Raw genomic sequence first — 22,882 nt, 5'->3', positions numbered from 1 at the left:
TATACGCAGAGTAAATTAAATGAGCAAATATCTAACCTTTGATTTTACTATCAACGCAAACATGCACCTCCAAACCATCAGGAATGGGATCAGGTCCCATGGAGGAGTGAGCAGCCCCTGCCTACCTGTCACACCAGCTATGTGCACCTTGTAAAAATCAGGAAAAATGGAAATATATATGTACATCTCTGTGTAAATAATTGCCCAACAACAGTATGAAAAAGTTTAGTCATCATTTTACTTAATGATACATTTTATTTCCCGACGAGATCATTGTATCCAGCATAGAATTTACGAAATAATGCCTTTTTAAACGAAACTGTTGATATTGTCTCGTTGATAACGTACCTTGTTTAAGAAATTGATTATATGGCCTTTGACTCTAGATGTATTGAAGACGTATTGTCAATAAAAAAATAATTAATTCCATTCTTATGTCGACACAATATCTCTCAGTTCTATTGAAATAAAATATACCACAGAGTCAGAAACATCTGGTTCATATTTGGATCTCAGATTAAAAAAAAAAACTCGTTGTTATCTGATTGCAGAGCTTTTAATAAACTTTATGACTTTAACTTTTAAATCGTCAATATTTCAGTTGATTAGATTATGTTCTACCTATAAACTATTTCTAAAACAAGGTACTCTTTGCCTCTTGAGAGATGCTTTGTAAAAATTAAATCATTTTTGAGTGGGAAAACTCGATGCAATTGTAACTAAGCCAGAGAAAAAGCTTATCTTGAGGTATGTTGCGGCATTTTCGCTGAAGCTCGTTATGGCAGACATTTTTATTTCGATATCAAATCAACGACCTAAAATAATCAAAATTACCCAAGTATTTTTTTTTTAATTATGTTACTTTTGCAAATAATAGGGTAAGTTAATGAGGTAGTTTTTCTATTGTTATTGTCAAATATCATGGCTGCCTGCGTGCTAAAAACATTATGGATAAAATTAAAAGGATGGACCGATGATTCATAGTTACAAAAAAAATCTCTAATTTCAAAGATGTAAAAAGGGTAGAGACGTTGAAATCGATTTAGTTTAAACTCTTCCATAATTCATAAAGTTTTGAAAGGTTATACTTATCAATGTATCAATTGTAAAAATAAGAGAAAAATAGGTTGGGAAGGCAAATTGCTCTTTTGGTAAGCTCAACTGCTTGCAAAACAAGCTGAAAAATTGATACACAATGGCACTGTCTTTGAGTTGTCTGATTTTTACATTGGGTGAGTAAGCCCTTTCTCGCTTTTCTTTTACGTTTTTCTTTTACTATTCAGTGTTTTCTTATAAATCTCTAAAGGAAGTAAGATATTGTAACGTTTCCATGTAACACTGCAAAAAGAAAGCAAGGTAAAAATATGTAAAATTAAAAATGCATAAAACTATGAAATTCAGGGATGTTTGTTGTAATGTGCTCTTTATGAATTAAACAAAATTGAATTTCAGCCTTTGAGACACATATCGTGCTAATTAGTGGATATTATCCTCATCATTACGACCAAGATACCGATCATGAAATAGCGACAGCGGCTTGTATCGCTTTGGGTCCACAAAGGTCTTACATCGCGGCCATTCCTCGCAAGTGTGTCGGTGGAGAGTCATGTAATGCAATCTGTCAGTCAGTCACTGATATGAATGAGGACTGGGATGCCTTTAACAAGTAAGAACAGTTGAAAATAAATGAAATGAACATATTTTTTATTTGAAGTTTGAGGGACAGGTGCGTGTAGGTAGAGTTGTGAAAAGTATTTTGCAGTTGAATTAATCAAGTAAGGTTTTGGGTTGTATTCTCCTAATAATCTGAATAAGCACTGGCTTCTATACAAAATAACAACAGTTTTTCTTCATAAAATTTTAATATGTGGGGTTTTCTTGTAAGGCATAAATATTACCATATTGCATTTATTTTAGGTATATGTAAATTGTTAATGTTCACAAATCATTTGCACAGAAAACCTCAATGCATTGATGCCTTGCATATTTACTCCAAACGAGGCCTTAAGAATACTCCCAATGCCAAATGGGTCAACACCTGGAGGTACGGAAGTTTTAGTTGTTCTGCTACTCACTGCGGTCCAAACTTTTGCTGTTGTTCTCAGTAGTATTGATTGAATAAAATTAAATCTGCAAGTGCCTAACAGTTTTTTTTTCATTCTTTCTACTCATATTTACTCCAAGGGTTATATACCATAAAGAAGAAAAAAAGATCCTGTACATATTTACAACTTGTAATGATGCTATTTTTAAAAAAAAGTAACTATAAAACATACATAGATCTATGGTTTTTCGTTTACATTCTTCCAAAGTTTGTATATGAAAAACTAAAGAGCGCAAGGTAATTTTCAAAATGTCAACGGGTACTTCATCTTTTACATACTTTTTCATACCCTCTGATGAAATTACACAAACAACATAAATGCATACTTCTGTAACATCTTTTGACAATTTCTTACACGCAATTGCTGATAGCGTGTCGCTGTGAACATATCATTATGTCAAATACTGAATACTTTTTCATTCTTATTACTGGCCATTATATACACACTGTGCAGAGAAATGTCAGCAAAATTATTTAGTCTTTAAAAGTTCCATAGTCTCACCATTAGAATAAAGATAACCTCTCTGTCTATTTTTGATTGTATGTTTATGTGCATTGTACTTTTGATTTTAATTTTTAATTAGACCTGCCTCCACGTTGTGTGATTTAAATACCCAGGTTTTGTAGGAAATTAATATCCGTGAATAATTTGCTTTGTTATACAGTGAAACCTGTCTAATCTGACATGCACTGGGAGACAAATCTTGTGTCGGAATAAAAAGGGTGTCGGATTTCACAGTGTTGAAAACAAGGAAAATACTAAAATGGGAAAGATTGTCAACGTCGAATTCACAATGTGCTGGATTATTCAGGTATCGGATTAGACATTTTTCATTGTATCTGTTACAAGGGCACTTAAATAAATTAGGAAATAGTTTGTGACAGAGTAAGTTGACAGAAGTTGAAAAAAAAATGTCAAATTTGATTTATGAATTTATTTACTTACAGTACATATTTTTCTTCGTCTTTTAGCTAATATTTGTGGACTATGATCTGAAACGAACTATTTGTTTTTTATAATTCAGTTATACATGTGCATTAATATTGAAGAAGCTTATAAAAAAGTCAACATTGTTTTAAGCCTTAACTCCTAATATATCAATCGCGTAATCATGTCTTATTTTTATCATAAATTTCTTCCACAGCCTTGTATAAAAAAATGTCGAAATAGTTAGCTTTAGTTTACTTTAATAACTTTAGATAAAAGACTTTGATACATTGCTTTACTGTGAATATCTAGAATTTGTTTTTTTAAAATAAAACATTTATTTCGATAAAAACAATTAAAAACAAATTGGAGAAAATAGAATATGTGAAATTTTAAGTAATGGCTTAAAACTGTGGCTTGAAAAAATTTAATTATGACAACCTGAGATCAATGTAAAAATAACTTACAAAAGTAAAAAAAAATGATACTTCATGTTTGTAAACAAAATTTTTAGCCAATTAAAAGATAGATCAAGTTTAGACCTTTAAAAACGTTTGTATTTAGACCAAAATATTAAATTATATTTAGATATTTCGATGAACTAAAACATTTAATCTCAATGAACTAAATTAGTCTGAGCTTTTGAAATTTCAGTAAGTCCAAGTTAAGTATAAAAAAGCTAAACAGAAAAAAGTTGCAAAGTCCTATAAAGATGCATTATACATGTATTTGTATCTTGAAAGGCTACTTTCCATAGGTACAAAAAATATACACTTACATGACAAAGTACAGCTATGTTTAACTCTAATTTACAACTGAAAAAGGCTGGATCGCTCAAAGGTATAGAAAATTTATAAATATGATGTGAATTGTTTCGGGGTAAAAAAGTTACAGAAAAGTATAAATTGGTAATAACTTTTCTTTTGGGAGTACACAATGTTTACATGTATTTGATTTTCCTTACTTTACCACTGTCATACAAATACTCAGTGATAAACAGGTTGTCTCTGGTGTCTACACATAAACCCCATGGGAATCTTAAATCACAGTTATCAATGTAACGGAGGAACTGTCCGTCCTGATCTAGGATGTGGATACAGTGGTTGTTACAGTCTGCTGTAAGGATCTGACTCTGGCTGTCTGTTGTGATGCCGACTGGATTAAATGATCCTTTGGTAGTCGAGGTATGACCAGTGTATCTAAATCGGAATTTTCCCGCCTGATTAACAACCACTACTGCACTGGCAATATGGTCAGCCACACAGATATCCAGGTTCCTATTCTCGCTGATGTATTTACCGTATGAACCAGATGAATACAGAGGTTTACCTTCACTATCAAACTGAATGGTTTGTTTCTCTGTGGAGCCAGAGTAACGGACAACTTTTGATTGTTTATCATCGTCACTGTTCATGGTAACAAGTAGGTCACCAGAGGAGGTACTACAGACATACATAGGTTTCCATCCCTTAAGTCGGAGTACTTCCTGTATCTTTTTATTCTTCACTATATTCACAGTTCCTCTTTTAGAATCAGTATAAACTAGGTTTCCACCCCTGTTCACCGCTATGTCATGTGGTTTGTTCCCAGACTTGGTTTGGATTGACTTCAGAAGTTTACCCTGAAGGTTGTAAAGATTCATAATAGTATCATCTCCACGTGTCCAAATTTCTTCATCACTAAGACAGGTAACACTGTAAAGTAGTCCAGTGTCTGTGGTGGTGATGAGCTCTGGTTCATCAAGCAGTGGTTTGACTGGAGGACTGGATACAGTTTCTGGTGTCCTCATTGTGTAGTCATGTTCTTCTATTGTATTGGATAATGCTGACAGAGAACCAAACATTTGATGGAGTTTTTCTCTATTGATATGATGAGGAGAGAAACTTGGCAATGAAATATTAACTTAAGGAGGTAAACTTTTGAATTCAGCATTCCTGGATTTGTACACAGAAGTTAAGGAGACATCATTGGAGTCCAGTATTTTCTTCAGATCAACTATGCACTGTTTTACATCAGAAATAATCTGTTTGATTTCATCTTCCTGTTTATTAAGAACAGCCAGGGTATTGGTTTCATCTCAATAATTTCGAATTTCTGTTTGTCAACAAAGATGTTAATTTCTCTGTGCAGGTCTTCTCCTTGTTTAGTGACAGCTGTTGTCAGTTTCTCATAATGTTTTACCACATTTACTTTTTCAGAGTGTAAGTCTAATGATTTTTTTTCATATGTTGGATAATTTTTTTCTTCAAGATCTTTCAAGTCTTTTTCCATTTCTTTTGTTTTAAAACTAAGAATTTGCAGAGCTCTCGAAAAACCGTGGCCGTTATGTTTTCCAGAGGAGATGCAGGTAGAACAAACAGGAATGTCACATTTCTCACAGCAAAGTTCACAAGGTGTCTGTATGTGGTTTGGACATTTGAGGCAGTTAGGAACAAAGGTTTTGTGTATGTACGGCACAACATTGTGTCTTTTAGATGAATCAGAGAGATGCAACCCGACACATGCATTACACAGGTTAATCTGACAATGTTTACAGTGACTCTGTAATGCAGCTGTTTGACACAGGTCACAGAGGAGGATGTCTTGGCCACTGTAACGCGGGTCCATTATAGGTGTCCGTCACATGATGATGGAGAAGCTGCAATTTCATTATCAACAATTACAATGGCGGAAATTATAATTTGCTAAATTCAATTTAAAGGAAAGGAAACATGATTCAGACAATCTTTTGTCGTGTCAATCCATCAGCAAATTATAAAAAAGAATCTGAAATATTATTCTTAATATAAGAATAAGCATAGTAAAACTTTACGACATTTTATAATTTAACTTTGAAATTTAAAAGTTATATTGTCTCACCTTTAATTTCAAGAAAACCTTTTAATCTGGCGAAAAGATAATAGCAATATATTTCTTGGTATTAGTTCTAGCTTTCGACGTACTCTGAGGTCACATGAATTAAATTAACTTTATACCTGCACGATATCCAAGGTATCCTTAAGAGTGAGAATGAAACCTTTCAAATATTCTCAACGATAGTAATTTAGATGTATCATCATCTAATCCACTACAAAATTGTTCATTTGAAAAGAAGATGGGCGTATTTTGCGTGTGATCCGTAGGAATCATTTATACTAAACATTTTGTTAAAATATCTATGATTTACTTGCGTGACCATAGCTGGTCAGATTTTACGAACAATCATTTGATTTTTTTTTATTAAGTTTAAAATACCATGATTATAACATGTGTGACGGTTTTTAGCTCTACTGGTAAGAGACTAAAGAGCTTATGTGCGTCTGTCGGTCTGTAAACATTTTTTTTTAAATGTTACTCCTCATACAGTTTTGGTCTGATTTCAATATAACTAGGCACACAAGTAAATAACATCAAGATACAAAATTCAGTGTATCGGTTTTTGATTTCGATGTATGATGTTATCGTCGCTACTAAAAATAGAAATTTGTGTGAAATACTTTAGAAGTTCAATTCCAAATACAGATTTAGTCCGATAACACCATCATGTTGCAAGTAGACTATATTGAGATACATATTTGGCTTCAATTCTTTGTTTGGAGACTGATCCTACAGTGGAAACTGAATTTGAAAAATAGGTAAAATTTTAGTAAAAGCTACACCTACTGTTCTGGTCTTATTGTAATCTTGCCACAAATTAATCAGGCTAGATAATCATTATACTATTTATTGCTATTGTAGATTTTCAGGTCCCTTTGTTATAATTACAAATCAGTACAGCTTCAGTATCGACAGAGACTTCCGGTCCTTAGGAGGTACAATGACATAGTATTTCTTCACAAAAAACACTCATCAGATTAAAGTAATATTAAATGATAAGTGTTTAAGAAGAATAGAAGATTGGATTTGATTTCATTCTGAATTTATCTAATTCAAAATTTTAATAAATCAGTTCATAAAATGAAACTGACCTTAGAATTGCTGTTTTTTTTTCTAATTAAAAAAAATTAACGTCCCATGTGGCGTTGGAATCAAAAATTTGTCTTCTAGTGCACGGAACAGGCATACCATTTTACCGAGCTATCACTGCTATAAATACAGTTGATTTCAAATGGAACAAAAAGGCATCACATTTACACTGTTGAAAAAAAAGCTAATTTCTATGGTCTCTGAGTGTTTTCTCTAATTTTTCGAATTAAATACCAGTTTCTTTGAAGTAAATTGTACAGAAATAAAGTTTCAAAATCAAAGAGAGAAAATCCGTAGATTAGAAAAACATGTTTAAAATGACTTACCCATATTATATATACCACTACCACCATTGTTTCAAAACAAATGTATATTACTGTATGTGTACATAATTTGGCCTATTCAAAATTTCGGGCAATCATTGGTATGGAGTTGTTGGCGTAATTATAAATTAGCGCTACACATGTCCATTCAGTGCATTGTATACGTAATTGATTTCTTAGCGGTATTAATTTTAATTAGCATATTGTCGTCTGCGCCAAAGACGCTAAAATATTTCGCCTGTTTTCCAAAGTACACATACAGCATGTGATGCTGTGTATTACATTTATTTAATTATTATTGCGGACACTTTATGTTGCAGTATGTCTGAAAGCTGAGAAAGTACAATGTACTGGTTTAATTAACCACAAGCTGAAAAATTATAAAACAAAATGATAAAACATCTAAAGAAATGGATGATATACATGTACAAACAAATTCATTCATTGCAATTAAGTATGATGTATAATGTTTAAATTCAATCATACATGTGTTATAAAAATCGGGATATCACATTATCGTACCATTCTCACTTAAGTCATATCATTTAATCTCCTAAGGCACGAATATTGAAAAAAGCGTGTGAGAATTCACTACTACACCATTCCTACAGCATTGTTAATCGGTTGATGAAGAGTACGAACTGTGAATTTCGTGTGAAGTGCGTGACTGAAATAGATGTAAATTACATTAACTGTAATTTTAGAATATTTTAATGAATTTTGACACCTTATGATACCTCATACAAAGATAAATTTTGATACGGTTATGCATATAGTTACATATATGTCAAAGTTTTGTTAACTTAATTCTTGTATTCTTGTTCATAACGAGGAAAATGAAGTATAGTTTCCTTTAACATGTAAAAGCTGAAGGCAAACTTTGATAAAAAAAAATATCACAAGCTGTTAGAGAATACCTTAAGAACATACATGAAAACAATAGAGCTGATGTATTTACCTTCTATTCTTTGATTGTTAAAACGAACTACGGAGTCCTATTTCTGAATGAATTTTTTCAACTGTTAAAAGGTTAAATTTGATTCCTACAGGATGTGAAAAACAAATGTTTGTAATTACGTTAAAACTTCTTTTCTGAAATAACTTTTGTTATGGTTTTGTCATTCCTTTTTTCTCGTCTTCAATATCAGTCATCCGATATTTGAAATAAGCGACATATTATGTAAAGAATTATGGTCAAAAGTATATTCCTTTTCGTGTTGTTATAATAAACCATTTGTTCATTGCATTGTAAACAGTCCAATTTGGATTTATTTATTTCAATATGTTAGAAACAGAATTACTTAGAAATATTTCACGCACGAAAATATATGAATTTGTCACATTTGTGTGTATCAGGATTTTCCAAAAAAAAAAATGTTTTTTTTCTTTTGTTTTTCTATCGTTTCATCGGACACAAACGTTTGGAAACTTGCGTTCCTCTTTATGCTTGAAAACTGATTTTCTAATAACGTGATGTTAACGAATTGCTATTCCTCCATAATTGTTGATCTTAAATACCTATACTTTTACTTATGAAATTAATTAAATGTATTGAAAGTACATGTAGTTAAGGTACTCGATGCATTGAAGGGAATTCGAACAATTTTGAATAATCTTAAACTCGTTAAAAATCCACAGCTAGATGATGATAAAAGTGAAATGAATCAAATTTAACAAATGCCCAATAATGAGCAATAAAAACTTTGCATTGGAGTAATTAGGACAAGTATCAAATTGTCTTGTCAAAAACGACAACTTGTAATGTCATTTTTTACAGAGGGATACATGTAGTTTAATTTCAAATGTGTTCAAATCATTTTTCCCGACGGACAGACTGGGGTTACAATATGGTATAAAGTTCAACACCGAATAATAAAGGAAAAAATTCAAGGTTAAATATGTCACCTAGTTTTATACTTTCAGGAATCTTTCAGTTTCCGATTACACTTCTCAACCTAAAATATAAAACTGAGTTATTCCACCTGAAAGTTTGTCTGTCAGATTAAATAGTACAATAAATATTGAGTTTTTGTCTACCTTGATAAATTACAGATCCAGTTTGTGGTTCCATCTCCTATATGAGATTTCTAATGGGTTTCAGACAGAATTTTGCAACCTTTTTTACTTTTGAAAAAGAACCCATATAACTTAGCAATGAAAAAGGACCGAACCCGTAATCCTTTAAATGTTTGTTTGATCAGTCATTATATGCATATGGTTCGAATTTTTTTTTTAATTGACTTTCCATCAATGCTTAATTGTCTAATCAACACAAATATAATTCAATTTAAACTCTATTAATACAAAATGAAATTGAAAATGGACTATTTTCTTTTTTATTTTTGCATTATAAGGTGGCAAAAGAACAAGTCATATTTATGTTAGAAATTCAATCTCACAAATTATACCATTAAGCACTATTTTGAATGATTAATCCAACAGTTTTCTGAAGTACATGCCCCTGGTATGGATCCCCTGTTACAATTATACCAAGGGCAGTCAGTCTGATCCTACTCAAGGTCAAAATTTACCAACGCAATGATTTTAAGGACATACGCAAGGTACCTTACCTACTGATAATTTTTCAAGGTATTCTTAATTTAAACTCATATAACCATTACATGTTCTTACACATAAAATCAGCCTGCGTTACCAGGGATTTTCACCATAGACATTATGAAAATTTTTATATTTTAAAAAAAATTATACGAAAATTACGAAACATAATTTAAAGATTTTATCCCATCAAAATTTGCTTTAGAAGAGGTCTACAAAATAATTAATAAACGTTAAAAGTATTAAACTCAGGTCACTAATTTAGTGGAACTCTTCAACTCCAGGAAAGAGCCCAATAAAATTCAACTACGTTGGGTATGACCTTAAATATAAAGACAATACATATAGATTCTGTGTAATTGTGTGTGCCCAGCAGTTTTTCCATGCAATAGAGACTATATTCTTCCTTAACATTAGGTAACCAACAATTGTACCTATTATTAATTTTATGTTAATGAAATAACATAATTCAACATTAATTGATTCATGTAAAATTGGCATTTAGTTTTCATCAAAATACTTTAAAAGTCTTTAAGATCACCTGTCTATAATTTCTTGGTTTGAAGAAAAGTTAACGTTAATAATTTATCCCTGTTGCATTTATTTTAGGTGTATGAAAATTGTTAATATTCAATAATAATTTGCACAGAAAATCTTAATGCATTTATGCTTTGCATATTTTCTCCAAACGAGGCCTTAAGAATACTCCCAATGCCAAATGGGTCAATACCTGGAGATACGGACGTTTCAGTTGTTGTGCCACACATTGCGGTCCAAACGTTTGCTGTTGTTCCCAGTAAAATATATATGCCGTATTGATTAAATAAAATCAAATCTGCATGTCTATAACAGTTTTTTCTTTATTTCCTGCTACTCAGATTTACGCCAAGGGTTATATACCATAAAAAAGATAAAAGATAATGTTTATATCAACAAATGGAAATGATGCTTTTGATTGTATGTTGTTTAACGTCCCTCTCGAGAATTTTTCACTCATATGGAGACGCCACCACTTGCCGGTGGAAGGCTACAAATTTTGTCCTATGCTCGGCACTCAGGGCCTTTCAGCAGTGAAGGATCTTTTTCGTGCCAGCACCTACTGCGATACGGGGCCTCGATTTATGTGGTCTCATTCGAAGGACCGGTCTCCACGTCCCGCAGTGGGATTCGAACCCGCGATGTAAGGATTAACTCCATACTTTGCGACTCTAGAGCAGACATTTTAACCACTGCGCCACGCTGGCGACTAATGATGCTTTTGAGTAACTATAAAACATACTCTATCGTTTCTCATTTACATTCTTCCAAAGTTTGTATATAATATTTCCCAAAATGTCTTCAGACAGAAACTTCATCTCTTTTCATACTTTTCACACATTTTTATAAAATTACAGTATGAATTTGTGAAATGACAGTCCAGAGTACTTGTCAAAAGGAATTTTTGTTTTACGAGTGGGGAAAATGCTTTAAAAATATTGTTAGCTTTCCGTTGATTTAAATAATGAAAAACACATGTTTTACAAAAATTATATAGTTATCTCTCTTCATTTTCTTAAAAAATGATGTTTTATGAAAATTCATATAAATATCTATAAAAATATTGTATATCATTAGAATATGTTAACTTTTGAAATTGACTTGAAAGTAGGCAGGAGAACAATACTATCGTTCGCAGTTCTTTAATATACTCTCGGGACATTTACTCCTAACAGACCACAATGCCCATATTTTATATATTATTTCGATGTCAGTTAATGGTTCTGCTCTTGTTTACTTACAAGTTTCATTTACCCTCGCCTTAAAAACCTCGATATGAAAAACCTCGATATGAAGAACTTAGAAATAAATATATTAAGTGTTATTATTTTAAAAAAATTCAGTATTCAAATTAGTACAGCTATTGAGTTCTACAAATGCTAAAGAACTATGTAACCTGGGCAAATTTTTGTATTTTTCTAATCAATTAAGAAATGATTTTTTAAATAATAATTAAATGATATTGTTATGCAATTAATACATGTATATTGAATAGCCTGTACAAAGCTTATGTATGAATATTGTATACCTATGAGATGTTATGTCTCTGGTTCAAATAAAATACAAAATACAAAAAAAAAAAATTCTACACTCAAAACAAATTTACACAAAATGTTATTCTATTCAGAAAAAGGTGTTGTTTCAAATTCATGTCAGTAAATGATTTCCTTCGTGTGTTTTGGTCTTTTTTTTATATTTCTAAATTTAATTTTCGTCTATTGATTCCAATTTCAGCAAATTAAATATATAATAAGTTTTGACAAAATGTACAAATGATATACAAATCTTAATATTACACAACTTACTTTTTCCGCTTTATGATGACATCTTGAACTCTCAATTCTAGCTAATGTTATAATGAATTTGGGTTGATTTTGAAACTTAAAATAAATCTCCGCATGGAAATAAGAGCTATTGCATGTATTTGATTTTCTTAACTTTACCACTGCCCCATTCGGCCACAAAGAGGTTGTCTCTTGTGTCTACACACAAACCCCAAGGAAGGTCTAGTTTAAGTCGTACGTAACGGAGAAATTGACCGCCCTGATCTAGTATGTGGATACAGTTGTTGTAACAGTCTGCTATTAGGATCTGACTCTGGCTATCTGTTGTGATCCCATATGGATCAAAGGATTTTTTGGATGCAGAGTAACAGCCAAAGTATCTAAATTTGAGTTTTGCAGCCCTATTAATCACAACTACGGTACTTGCTCCATTGTCAGCCACACAGATATCCAGATTCCTGTTCTCACTGATGTATTTAATGAAACCTAGTGAAAACAAGAGTTTTCCTTTTTCATCGAACTGAATTAATTGTTTCTCTATGAAGCTATGAGAGTAACGTACAACTTTTGATTGTTTATGGTAATCACTAATCATGTAAACGAGGAGGTCACCAGAAGAGGTACTACAGAGACTGTAGGGTTTCCACATTTGAAATTCTTTCGATTCCTTTCTCCGTTGATTTTCCACTACGTTTATAGTTTTTGATTCAGGGTCAGTATAGAGTAGATCTCCACTTCTTGTTACAGCAATGTCACCAGGAAAGTCCCCTAACTCAGTTTGAATTGACTGTAACATTTTCCCACGTAAACTGTAAAGTTTCATGACTTTGTCTTCCCCACATGTCCAAATGTGATTATCACCAAGACATGCTACTCTATTAATTTCATACCCAGTGTCTATAGTGGTGATTAGCTCTGGTCTGGCAAGCACAGGTTTGACCGATAAAGAGCCAGACATGAGAATAATTTGTTATGTCTGCTCTCTTGGTTTTTTTATATCTATTTTTCTTTCATTCAGTAAAATTGTTTCTGTATTAAATAGGTCGTAATGTATCTTGTCCTTTGTGTAACAAAACAGTATATACGGGTTTAAAAAAAAAAGGACGGAAAAGTCATATGCATCTTAAGAAAATGAATATTTGAGAAAGTTACGCAAGGACAATATTATTCTGTTATTTTGATAAAACCTAATTGCTACGTTTGAATCGGCGATTTAATTCACATATTCACAATACATCCATGTTGTGTTTACGTTTGTATATCCCCCTACTATTCCAAAAATCGAAGATGCTGCAAAAAACAGTATACCTAAGAATTAATGAAAAATAAAGTCGTATTATTTTATAAAAAAAAGTTCAATACGGATCAATGAATGTGAATGTATTGAAACTTTAAATTGTTGACAGTCTCACCTTTAATATCAAGATGGCTTCCCTGACTATTTCCGATTGTCAATTGTGTATTTATATGCACTTTACTTTTTATTTTGCATTGTTGTAGAGAATAACTGACTTCATGTCATTGGATTTAAATACCGTCTGGGTTTGTAGGAAACTGATACCCGTGATTAATCATTTCCATTGTTAAAATACGTGAATGTTGCCAAAATGACATTTGAAACACTCTTTTGCAAAATTATTCGTCAATATCAAATGACATAGTTTCTAACACTTGCATTGTATTTCAAATATTCCATTTATTTATTTTCATCTGCATAGCTTCGATTTCCATACGCAGGCACGTAGCAACAGGGGTCCAGGGGGGGGGGGGGGGGGGCTGCACCCCAAAATTTTTTCCCAACATTACTTGCATTATTGAACATGTTCATTGAAAGGCTAGGTGCCCAAACCCCCCGGTTTTTACTACGGTAAAGTGATATAAGTGAAACGTAGTATTGTATGCAAAAAAGAATGGTACTGAAAGAAATCGTTCCGAAAAAAGTTGGTCCCTCCCCCTTTTTTTGATAGACAACTTTTCCAGGGAAGTAAAAAAATTCTCTAGCTGCCCCCCTCCCTCACTTTTAAAAACGATGTTATGTGCCTGATACGAAAACTCAAAATAGTGTTCTTCTTAAATGCAGTTATAGTAATAATGAATCCTCAAAACAAAGACAATAATGTTAAAAGGCTCGTCATGCTTGAACCACAAAATACCGTATAAGAGGAAATTTTAGCGAGACAAAAAAATTAGCGATTTCTACCTTAAGTCTGGTATTTTATTTTTTGCGAGAAGTAATTTAGTGATTTTAAAATGCTAACTAAAAAAGCTATTACAAATAAAACGCAATTAATTTTCAGCGATATTCAATTTTAGCGATGTCAGCACTCTCGCTAATAATGCCAAAATCAAATCCTCCCTAAAAATTCTACTTATACGGTATTAATCATTTAGTATATTTTCACATTTTTTATCTTGTTATGCATTTTGCTTTAATTCGTGTTTTTCTTCATACATCGTTACTTTAGTTATAGCAATACTTTACAATAGTTAACATAACAAATTACCTAGAAACTTTAGCTTACTACCTGTTCGAAACCGTGAAGTTTTTTGTGGGATTCAAAGCTTAATTTCTCTTAAATCAAAACGTTGAAAAAGAGCAAGAGCCAGGTTGGGCCTTCTTTGGCCCTGAGAATTTCCGAAAAATCAAAACCGCTCAGTTTAAGTTGCAAGTGCAGTATTTATTACTTGGAGTGTTGGTGACCATGTATCTATTAATTGTGACGTAATTTTTCATCTAGTCAATTGATTATGACGTCATCAAATGCGTCATTTTCCTCATATTGTGTAAATTCCTTTGAAAATGGTCTAAAATTGAGGATTTTTTTCAATATTTCATATAGAGCACAACCTCTGATCCAAATTATGCAAATACATAATGAAAGCTCTGTTTTTGAAGATTAAAACACATTTTTTATTTTTTGGATCGTGGGCTGTGCTCATATCTTAATTCTTTGCTGAAGGTAGTGAAATACGAATGTTTTCTGCAAATTTCAAGAACATTGCAATTTCTCAAACCTTGTTTTCCAATATCTGGATTCTCAAAACGAAATTTTATTATAGAAAATGAAAGCACCAAGTGTCAACTTTATTTTATATAAAATGGGAAAGAGAGTGATAGTTTTTTAATTGATATAATTACAGGGCCATTTTATGCATAACTTGGCTCTACCTCTTTGGTTTTGAGATACACAAGCATTAGCTCCATTTTATATTTTGAACTGCATTTGAAGAATAATTATAAATTTTGAATACATTTTTTTAAAAACGCTACCTTCAATCAGTATATTTAAACATAGGACGGCGTTAACATAAATAACACTTTTATAATTTTCAGTGATCCAAGTTTCCAGAAGTGGTACAGATATCGGATCTTAATCACATGTACCGAATGCCTGAACAATAAAGAAGTTTGAGAATTAGTCCATTTCTTCACTTTCTTCATCAATGCTAGGGTTATCATCGGAGAAAAGTTATTTATGCCATTCTTTTGAATATAAAAACTCTCCCTGCTTCAAAGTTGTAGATTGTGCACATGTATTTTGTGTGAACGATAGATATACCTGTACAAAAATTTTAGACTGGATTATGATACATAAATATGTTTCTATAGCATACATAAGTAAACGCATACATTTGGCATTTATACATGTAATTTTAACTGCACCTAATGTCTAGTAAATCAAATTGTCAGGTCTTGTAAAATGACTAGCATTGGTGAAAAAAGAGCATGAAAAAGAAAGTCTTAAGCGCGAGAATCACCTGCATTTGATATATGATTTTCATTAGTTGTCTCATTATTGCTGAACATGTGCACTTCCTGATAAAGGTAAACCATCCTTATCTCATCTTTGTGTCAGATGGTAGATAATCTTTTGACTGGTAAGCTGTCCTCGACAATTCATTTGAAAATGGGATGGAAATAACGTTATTTTTACAGGTAAGTTGCTTAAAAAAATCATCCTTGTTAGGTACTAGATATCGCGATCACTTAACGACGTTCGATCCTGATATTTAAAGTCTTAAAAACCTTTAGTATATTTTACGTTTGTACATACATAGCATAATTAAAATTCAAATAAAAAAATAGGGGGTCACTACGTTTCTTTCGGCGCTACAGTACATTATATTCGACCTTCTTGCACTGATATTTGTGTCTTATTATTGATTAAAAATTAAATTTTTGACGTTTTCCCTCCAATATTTTATCAGACACTTAAAATTGTGACTAAGAAAAGTTTCAAATTGCTTTGCATAATCAATTATTTGACCTTTCTGCACTAATAAAAAGTTATTTTTCTGGCATTGAAAATTTAATAAGCAAGAAAATTATTTTAAAGACTTAAGCAAATAGGTCAAATTTATCTTGAATATTTAGAAAAGAATATCAAAAGTGGGGGTGAATGATGATTTTTTTTTTTTAGATATTACTAAATAAAGGTGTCAATTTTTTGTTAAAATTTGCTCAATTTTTTCCCGGATTTTCAGAATATATTGACTATATTTGTCACACTTTGTTGATACAATTCATAAGAAATAATTTGACAGATATTTCAGAGCCAGCATAACACATTTTACTGCCAAAAAAAACAGCTTTAGGTGCAACCAAGATGGAAAAATAGGAATCCGAAGTTAACAGTACTGTTAGAGTTCAAAATGGAAAAACTGATCATTTTCGTCTAAAAAACCTTCCGCCACAAAATATAATCCCTAGCTTAATTCTTCTTGAATGGAATTTAATCGCAGTTTTTTTTTTATTGAATCTGTTATTTGCACCGTAGAATTCAGATTTAATGTTAGAACTTAAAAATGATACAGAATTTTATAAATAAAGGACCTGACCAAAATACTCTCAAAATCTCAGGATCGAACGTCCTAAACTTAGCGGAACTCTTTAGCTATGGAGGTAGGAAACGTCTATTGGATAGGGACAAATATGCTACTGAATACAACATCGATCATTGTAGAATTTATATGACACATAACTTAAACACCTGGCTAAACAATCGCTGAACAAGCGTTATTAATTTTTGTGAGGAGCTAATCCTAAAATGTTATATTTTTTACGATATTTTAAACTTAGTGGGTTTTTACATGTATCATTAATTTCATTGAAATTTGTCACATTTTAAAGCTGATAAAATAACTTGAACTTTCCCTATTTGATAATCTATTATTTGGATTTCAATTCTTGGCAACACATTTTATTTTCGGCATAAAATTGTTCGAATATTCGATTGTCACTACTGTAAACAATTCCATATGCCCCAGTCATCTTGCGAGATTTAGAGTTTTCTCGACTGCCCCGAAAAAGATCGATAATAAGTTAGATAACAGCGAGATAGTGGCGATATTACGTAATATTAACTACGCAAGTGAGCTTAGGGTAAATATGGATATTTTTATGCAAATGAGCTAATAAAAATTCATAAGTTGTATATTTTATGTACAGATAAAGTTCAAATTGATTTTCTTATACATACTGAGTACCCACAGTTTATTTATTAATGCAAGTTCACATTATGACGTCATATTATGACATCATTGTTCTCTCCCATTCAAGGTAATAAATCGCATCAACAAAATCACGTAGGCGCAAGGGCATACCCTATTTAATTAAAAATAAACAATGCATAATAGTATTAAGAATGTTATTAAAATATGTAAAATTGCTGCACAAATCCTATGGACTTTCTCAATCGATAAAAATTTACCAGTGGGGGTCCGGGTTAGAATAGATCCTCAGTACCCCCTTGCTTGTCGTAAAAGGCGACTAAATGGGGCGGTCCTTCGGATGAGACCGTATAAACCGAGGCCCCGTGTCGCAGCAGGTGTGGCACGATAAAGATCCCTCCCTGCTCAATGGCCCTGAGTGCCGAGCAAAGGCCCAAATTTGCAGCCCTTCACCGGCAATGGTGACGTCTCCATATCAGTGAAATATTCTGGAGAGGGACGTTAAACAGTATACAATCAATCAATTGATAAAAATTTTAGGAAACTTACACTGGACTGTGAATTTTTACCCTGTTTAAACTTAAAACTGCACGAATAGTAACTAAACAATTGCAGTGCCGACATTTGTGCAGCAATATCGTAAATCCTTGGAATATTCTGCTTCTTTTTATACATGTACCTTGCTTATGTAAAACAAAGTAAGGTATGCCCTTGCGCCGAAGCGATTTTAGTCATAATATATAATATGTACTGACTATTGCCTGTCGTGGATACCAAGATTGTATAAGAAAACAAGTCTTACCATTTTCTGTGCAGTAGGTAGAGCAATTATAAAATTTAATTAGATATTTTACATACAAACCTCCTTATGTAGCCTTAACTCACTTGCGTATGTTCAATATATAGACAGACTTCGAAATACAGATTATTTCATATTGTACATAAACACGTATGCAGGTCTATATCCTTAAAACTCTCTACCCAGTCTAAAACCGTTTAAAGATTTTTTTTTATTTTGTAGAGCAGGTATATGTATGGGAGTCGGCATGATCGTAGTTCCTAAAGATAAACATATTTCCAGAGGTGAGGCCTTCAATTATACATCTAAATATTCATGGTCAATAAAATAAAAATATCTGTGAGCAATATTTATATAATGAATTTATTCTAAGGAGAGTTAACCATGTTTATACGTTCTATAATCACTATCCAAAGGGGTGATTTTTTAACTGTGGAAGAAAAAATGCCTAACAAATTCAGGTAAAAATTAATGTTATTAAAAATCAATCTGATTGCCATTAAATTGTGTTTATCGACACTCCTACAAAATTGTCTTAAGAAATTATTTATTGATTTAATGGAGATGATGGAAAAAGAGCAAAAAATAGAGTTTGCTATTTATAATTTTCAAGAACCACAAGGCTAGAAATGAAAAAAGCTGACCATTTATTTACATATTCACAATGTAGAACCTCTCTTAACGTGAAACACTTCTTTCGACATGTCAAATACTTTATCACATCAAAAAACCCTCATCATCATTCTAATTTTATTTCTACTTTATTATGATTAATGACAAACATACAACATACATAGGAGTCATTTTGCAAAATAATCATATCAATCGACAACAAAGGGTGAAAATACACATAACGATATAGAAAAAACAAAATATGTCTACACATGTTAAAACCTCCTGACTTAAACATCCTATTCACTTTAATTTACGGTTAAAATTCAACTCATTATCTAAATATCAACCTCGTATTCTGTAAAGCAACTATTATTCGCGTCATCTTACACGAGTTTGCAATGAGTTAGTTTCAAATCAATGCGCGACGATTAATTTCAACGAGTGATAAAACATTCTTCTACAAATACTAAGCAAAATAATTTGTTTGTGACGATTTAAATTCGCCATTTGAAGTAGGTTGCGGAACATGCGGATATTTCTCGCACGCGAATAATACTTAGTTTACAGTAATCTTCTTTGACAGAGTGTTGTAACTGATTTGAATTTAAACATGTAATTGCTTAATGGTAACTAAAACTACAAGTGATCACCACAGGTATGTTACAAATTCTAAACATATCAATCCTCGGACTGATCAATACACACGAATGATACAGGGTATAAATCTATATAAAACTATGATGATAGTGAAACAACAATGACAATACCATCACGCAATGTAATTCCATTGGAAATTGATGTATGAGATTTGTATTACTGTAACATTGCTGGATTTCTAAACTTCATAAAGATCATCGACATATCATCAATTACAAGTAGTTACTTTTGTTCATATTTCGCCTCAAAATATCCAAGCGAGTCAAAGATACCACATATTCGGACAAATATATTTCATACGTAAATATTTTACTAGAAAAGGAAGTCAATGATTATATTACAAACAAATGATGATAAACGTGATGAATTTTCAATCGTCAACTCTAAATACTTATGACCTTGTCAGCACAAATAACCTATCACTGGGTAAGACATTGACTATCGTTTTCAGTACTCGCTGTTAGGCCATTATTCATAGACTAAATAGTCTACGATTTTTACAAGTATATTTTTTTCGATCATGACAATGAGCATGCGGCAGGTGCGACTGGTCGGCAGGTGATGATCACTCCTCAACGGCACCCAACCACTAGATTTTGAGGTCTGAGTCTGCTCTGCTTCTGATTAATAAAGTTTTGATTTGACTTTCGAGATTATATTTGTTATCTTAATATTGCATTGTTTATTGAAATATTCTTATGATCATCACTACACTTATTGGTTGTTAAAACAATCATGTTAATACACAGTTACTGCATGGTTATATTTTATTTTTACACGTATTTGATTTTCTTCACTTTACAACTCATATTCTCGGCCACAAACAGGTTGTCTCTGGTGTCTACACATAAAGACCATGGGTGCTCTAGATCACAGTTATCAATGTAACGGAGGAACTGTCCATCCTGATCTAGGATGTGGACCCTTCGGTTATAATAGTCTGCGATGAGGATCTGACTCTGGCTGTCTGTTGTTATTCCATGAGGATAGAATTCTTCCTCCTCGGTAGTAGAGGGATGACCAGTGTATTTAAATTGGGGTGTTCCTGCCTGATTAACCACCACTACAGCTTGAGCTTCACAATCAGCCACACAGATATCTAGGTTTCTGTTTTCACACATGTATTTAAAGTACCCAGACGAATACAGAGGTTTGCCTTCACGATCAAGCTGAATGGTTTGTTTCACTGTGGAGCCAGAGTAACGGACAACTTTTGATTGTTTATCTTCATCACTGTCCATAGTAACCAGGAGGTCATCAGAGAAGGTACTACAGACATGGTAAGGTCTCCATCCTTGCAGTTTTATCACCTTTTTTATGTGTTCATTCTTCACTCTGTTTACAGTTCTTCTATCAGAGTCGGTATAAACTAGATCTCCACTCCTTGTCACTGCTATGTCACATGGAATTTTCCCTGACTTCGTTTGGATTGACTTCAGTAGTTCTCCCTGCAGGTTAAAGAGTTTCATAATATTTTCTTTCCCACATGTCCAAATTTCTTCATCATTGAGCATGGTAACGCTGCACATTTGCCCATAACCGGTGTCTATGGTGGTGATGAGCTCTGGTTCATCAAGCAGTGGTTTGACTGGAGGACAGGATACAGCTTCTGATGTCTTCATTGTGTAGCCATGTTCTTCTGTTGTAATGGATAATGCTGACAGAGAACCAAACATTTGATGGAGCTGTTCTTTGTTGATCTGATGTGGCGAAAAACTTGGCAATGTAACATTGACCTTAGGGGGTAACCTTCTGAATTCAGCATTCCTTGATTTGTATGCGGAGGTTAGGGAGACATCATTGGTTTCAAGTATTTTCCTCAAATCAAGTATGCTCTGTTTAACATCAAATGCAATCCGTTCGATTTCTTTTTCATGTTTATGTAGAGCAGCCACGTGTTTAGTTTTCATCTCATCAATTTCAGATTTCTGTTTGTTGACAATGATGTTGATTTCTCTTTGTTTGGTGACAGATGTTGTCAGTTGTTTGTAGTGTTTTTCCAAGTTGACTTTTTCAGACTTTAAATGTAACTTAATTTCTTCATATGTAGGACAGATGTCTTTCTCTAGCTCTTTAAGACTTTCTTGCAAATCATTTATTTTTAATCTAAGTAGCTGCAGGATATCAGATAAATCATGTCTTTTATGTTTCCCAGAGGAGATGCAGGTAGAACAGACAGGAATGTCACATTTCTCACAGTAAAGTTCACAATGTTTCTGGGTGTGGTTTGGACATTTTGGGTATTTAGGTGTAGACGTTCTAAGTTTGTATGGTACAACATGGTGTCTTTTTGATGAATCAGAGAGATGTTTTCCAACACAGACTAGACAAAGATTTACATGACAAAGTTCACAATGACTCTGTAATGCAGCTGTTTGACACAGATCACAGAGGGGGATATTCTGGCTATTGTAACGGGGGTCCATCATATGTGTCTCAATCACTTAATACAGGTGGTCCTACAATATTGTATATTAATTTTAATTCGATACAAGAGTTTAAAAATAAAATTAATTAAATTGAATTAAATAAGCTTTAAATTCACAGGTGAAACTGTGTCTTTGATAATTATGTAGTTAGAATAGATCATGCATAGCGACTTCTCCTTAAGGCGTCACTAATTACACATTTATAAATCATCAGAAATATTAAAAGAATGAACATAAAACTATAATAAATAAAACGAAGTTTTACAAAGTTATAGTGTTTTACCATCTTCTGGTGTATAATTGTTAGATTTTGACGTACTTTCAGGTCACAATCATAATTTAAATACACTGTATACCGGCATATAATTGAGGGTTTTGATGTATTTAAGCTTGATATACAATAGTTATACTTTAGAGTTAAACATCCAATATCCTAATCCATCTAAACATTTTGTAGAAATGGTTTCCTTTTCATTTGTTGAAATAAACTTAGCTCAAATTTTATTTTCAATAATATATTTGCATATAAAATAAAAATGTTTGGCATTATTGTAAGTAACAGTGTATTTGAAATATTGCATAAAACGTTCACGATATTATCAATACATTTAATAATAGAGATACACTTGTCTTATTTTGTAAAGGTTCATTAAGATCGATTCACACGAGGGCCGTTCAAAAATTACGCGGACTAGTTGCACAGAAAAAATATTTGACGACATAATCGGGCAAAATGTCACACATAATATAAAAG

At 32.4% G+C, this 22,882-nt stretch overlaps 3 protein-coding genes and 1 pseudogene across 3 annotated transcripts; 1 reads left to right on the top strand and 3 right to left on the bottom strand.

Annotated features, from left to right (window-relative positions):
* Nucleotides 1-1,195: 1,195 nt before the first annotated feature.
* LOC134247547 (uncharacterized) lies at nt 1,196-2,135 on the top strand. The gene is made up of 3 exons (XM_062729890.1): nt 1,196-1,232; nt 1,453-1,666; nt 1,958-2,135. The coding sequence occupies exons 1-3, from the start codon at nt 1,196-1,198 to the stop codon at nt 2,106-2,108; spliced, it is 402 nt and encodes a 133-aa protein (XP_062585874.1). The 3' UTR covers nt 2,109-2,135.
* A 1,558-nt stretch (nt 2,136-3,693) lies between these two features.
* LOC134247552 (E3 ubiquitin-protein ligase TRIM71-like) lies at nt 3,694-5,672 on the bottom strand (annotated as a pseudogene).
* A 6,498-nt stretch (nt 5,673-12,170) lies between these two features.
* LOC134247549 (uncharacterized) lies at nt 12,171-13,158 on the bottom strand. Its single transcript, XM_062729892.1, has one exon. It carries the CDS (start codon nt 13,133-13,135, stop codon nt 12,305-12,307), a length of 831 nt encoding a protein of 276 aa, XP_062585876.1. The 5' UTR covers nt 13,136-13,158; the 3' UTR covers nt 12,171-12,304.
* A 6,954-nt stretch (nt 13,159-20,112) lies between these two features.
* LOC134247553 (tripartite motif-containing protein 2-like) lies at nt 20,113-21,609 on the bottom strand. Its single transcript, XM_062729894.1, has one exon. The coding sequence runs from the start codon at nt 21,607-21,609 to the stop codon at nt 20,473-20,475; it is 1,137 nt and encodes a 378-aa protein (XP_062585878.1). The 3' UTR covers nt 20,113-20,472.
* Nucleotides 21,610-22,882: the final 1,273 nt, after the last annotated feature.

The sequence above is a fragment of the Saccostrea cucullata genome, unplaced genomic scaffold (assembly GCF_032062105.1).
Source record: "Saccostrea cucullata isolate Sc308-1 unplaced genomic scaffold, CSIRO_AGI_Scuc_v1 ctg2028, whole genome shotgun sequence".
NCBI classification, from domain to species: domain Eukaryota; kingdom Metazoa; phylum Mollusca; class Bivalvia; order Ostreida; family Ostreidae; genus Saccostrea; species Saccostrea cuccullata.
Note: the sequence above shows the minus strand (reverse complement) of the source record. Positions and strands in the feature narration are given on the sequence as shown.

Excerpts from the sequence above, each read along its gene's own strand:
- LOC134247547 (XM_062729890.1), top strand. The coding sequence starts at position 1,196 with ATGGCACTGTCTTTGAGTTGTCTGATTTTTACATTGG. Across the intron at positions 1,233-1,452 it reads TTGTCTGATTTTTACATTGG|CCTTTGAGACACATATCGTG; the intron begins GTGAGTAAGCCC and ends ATTGAATTTCAG. Across the intron at positions 1,667-1,957 it reads GACTGGGATGCCTTTAACAA|AAAACCTCAATGCATTGATG; the intron begins GTAAGAACAGTT and ends TCATTTGCACAG.
- LOC134247549 (XM_062729892.1), bottom strand. The coding sequence starts at position 13,135 with ATGTCTGGCTCTTTATCGGTCAAACCTGTGCTTGCCAGACCAGAGCTA.
- LOC134247553 (XM_062729894.1), bottom strand. The coding sequence starts at position 21,609 with ATGAAAACTAAACACGTGGCTGCTCTACATAAACATGAAAAAGAAATC.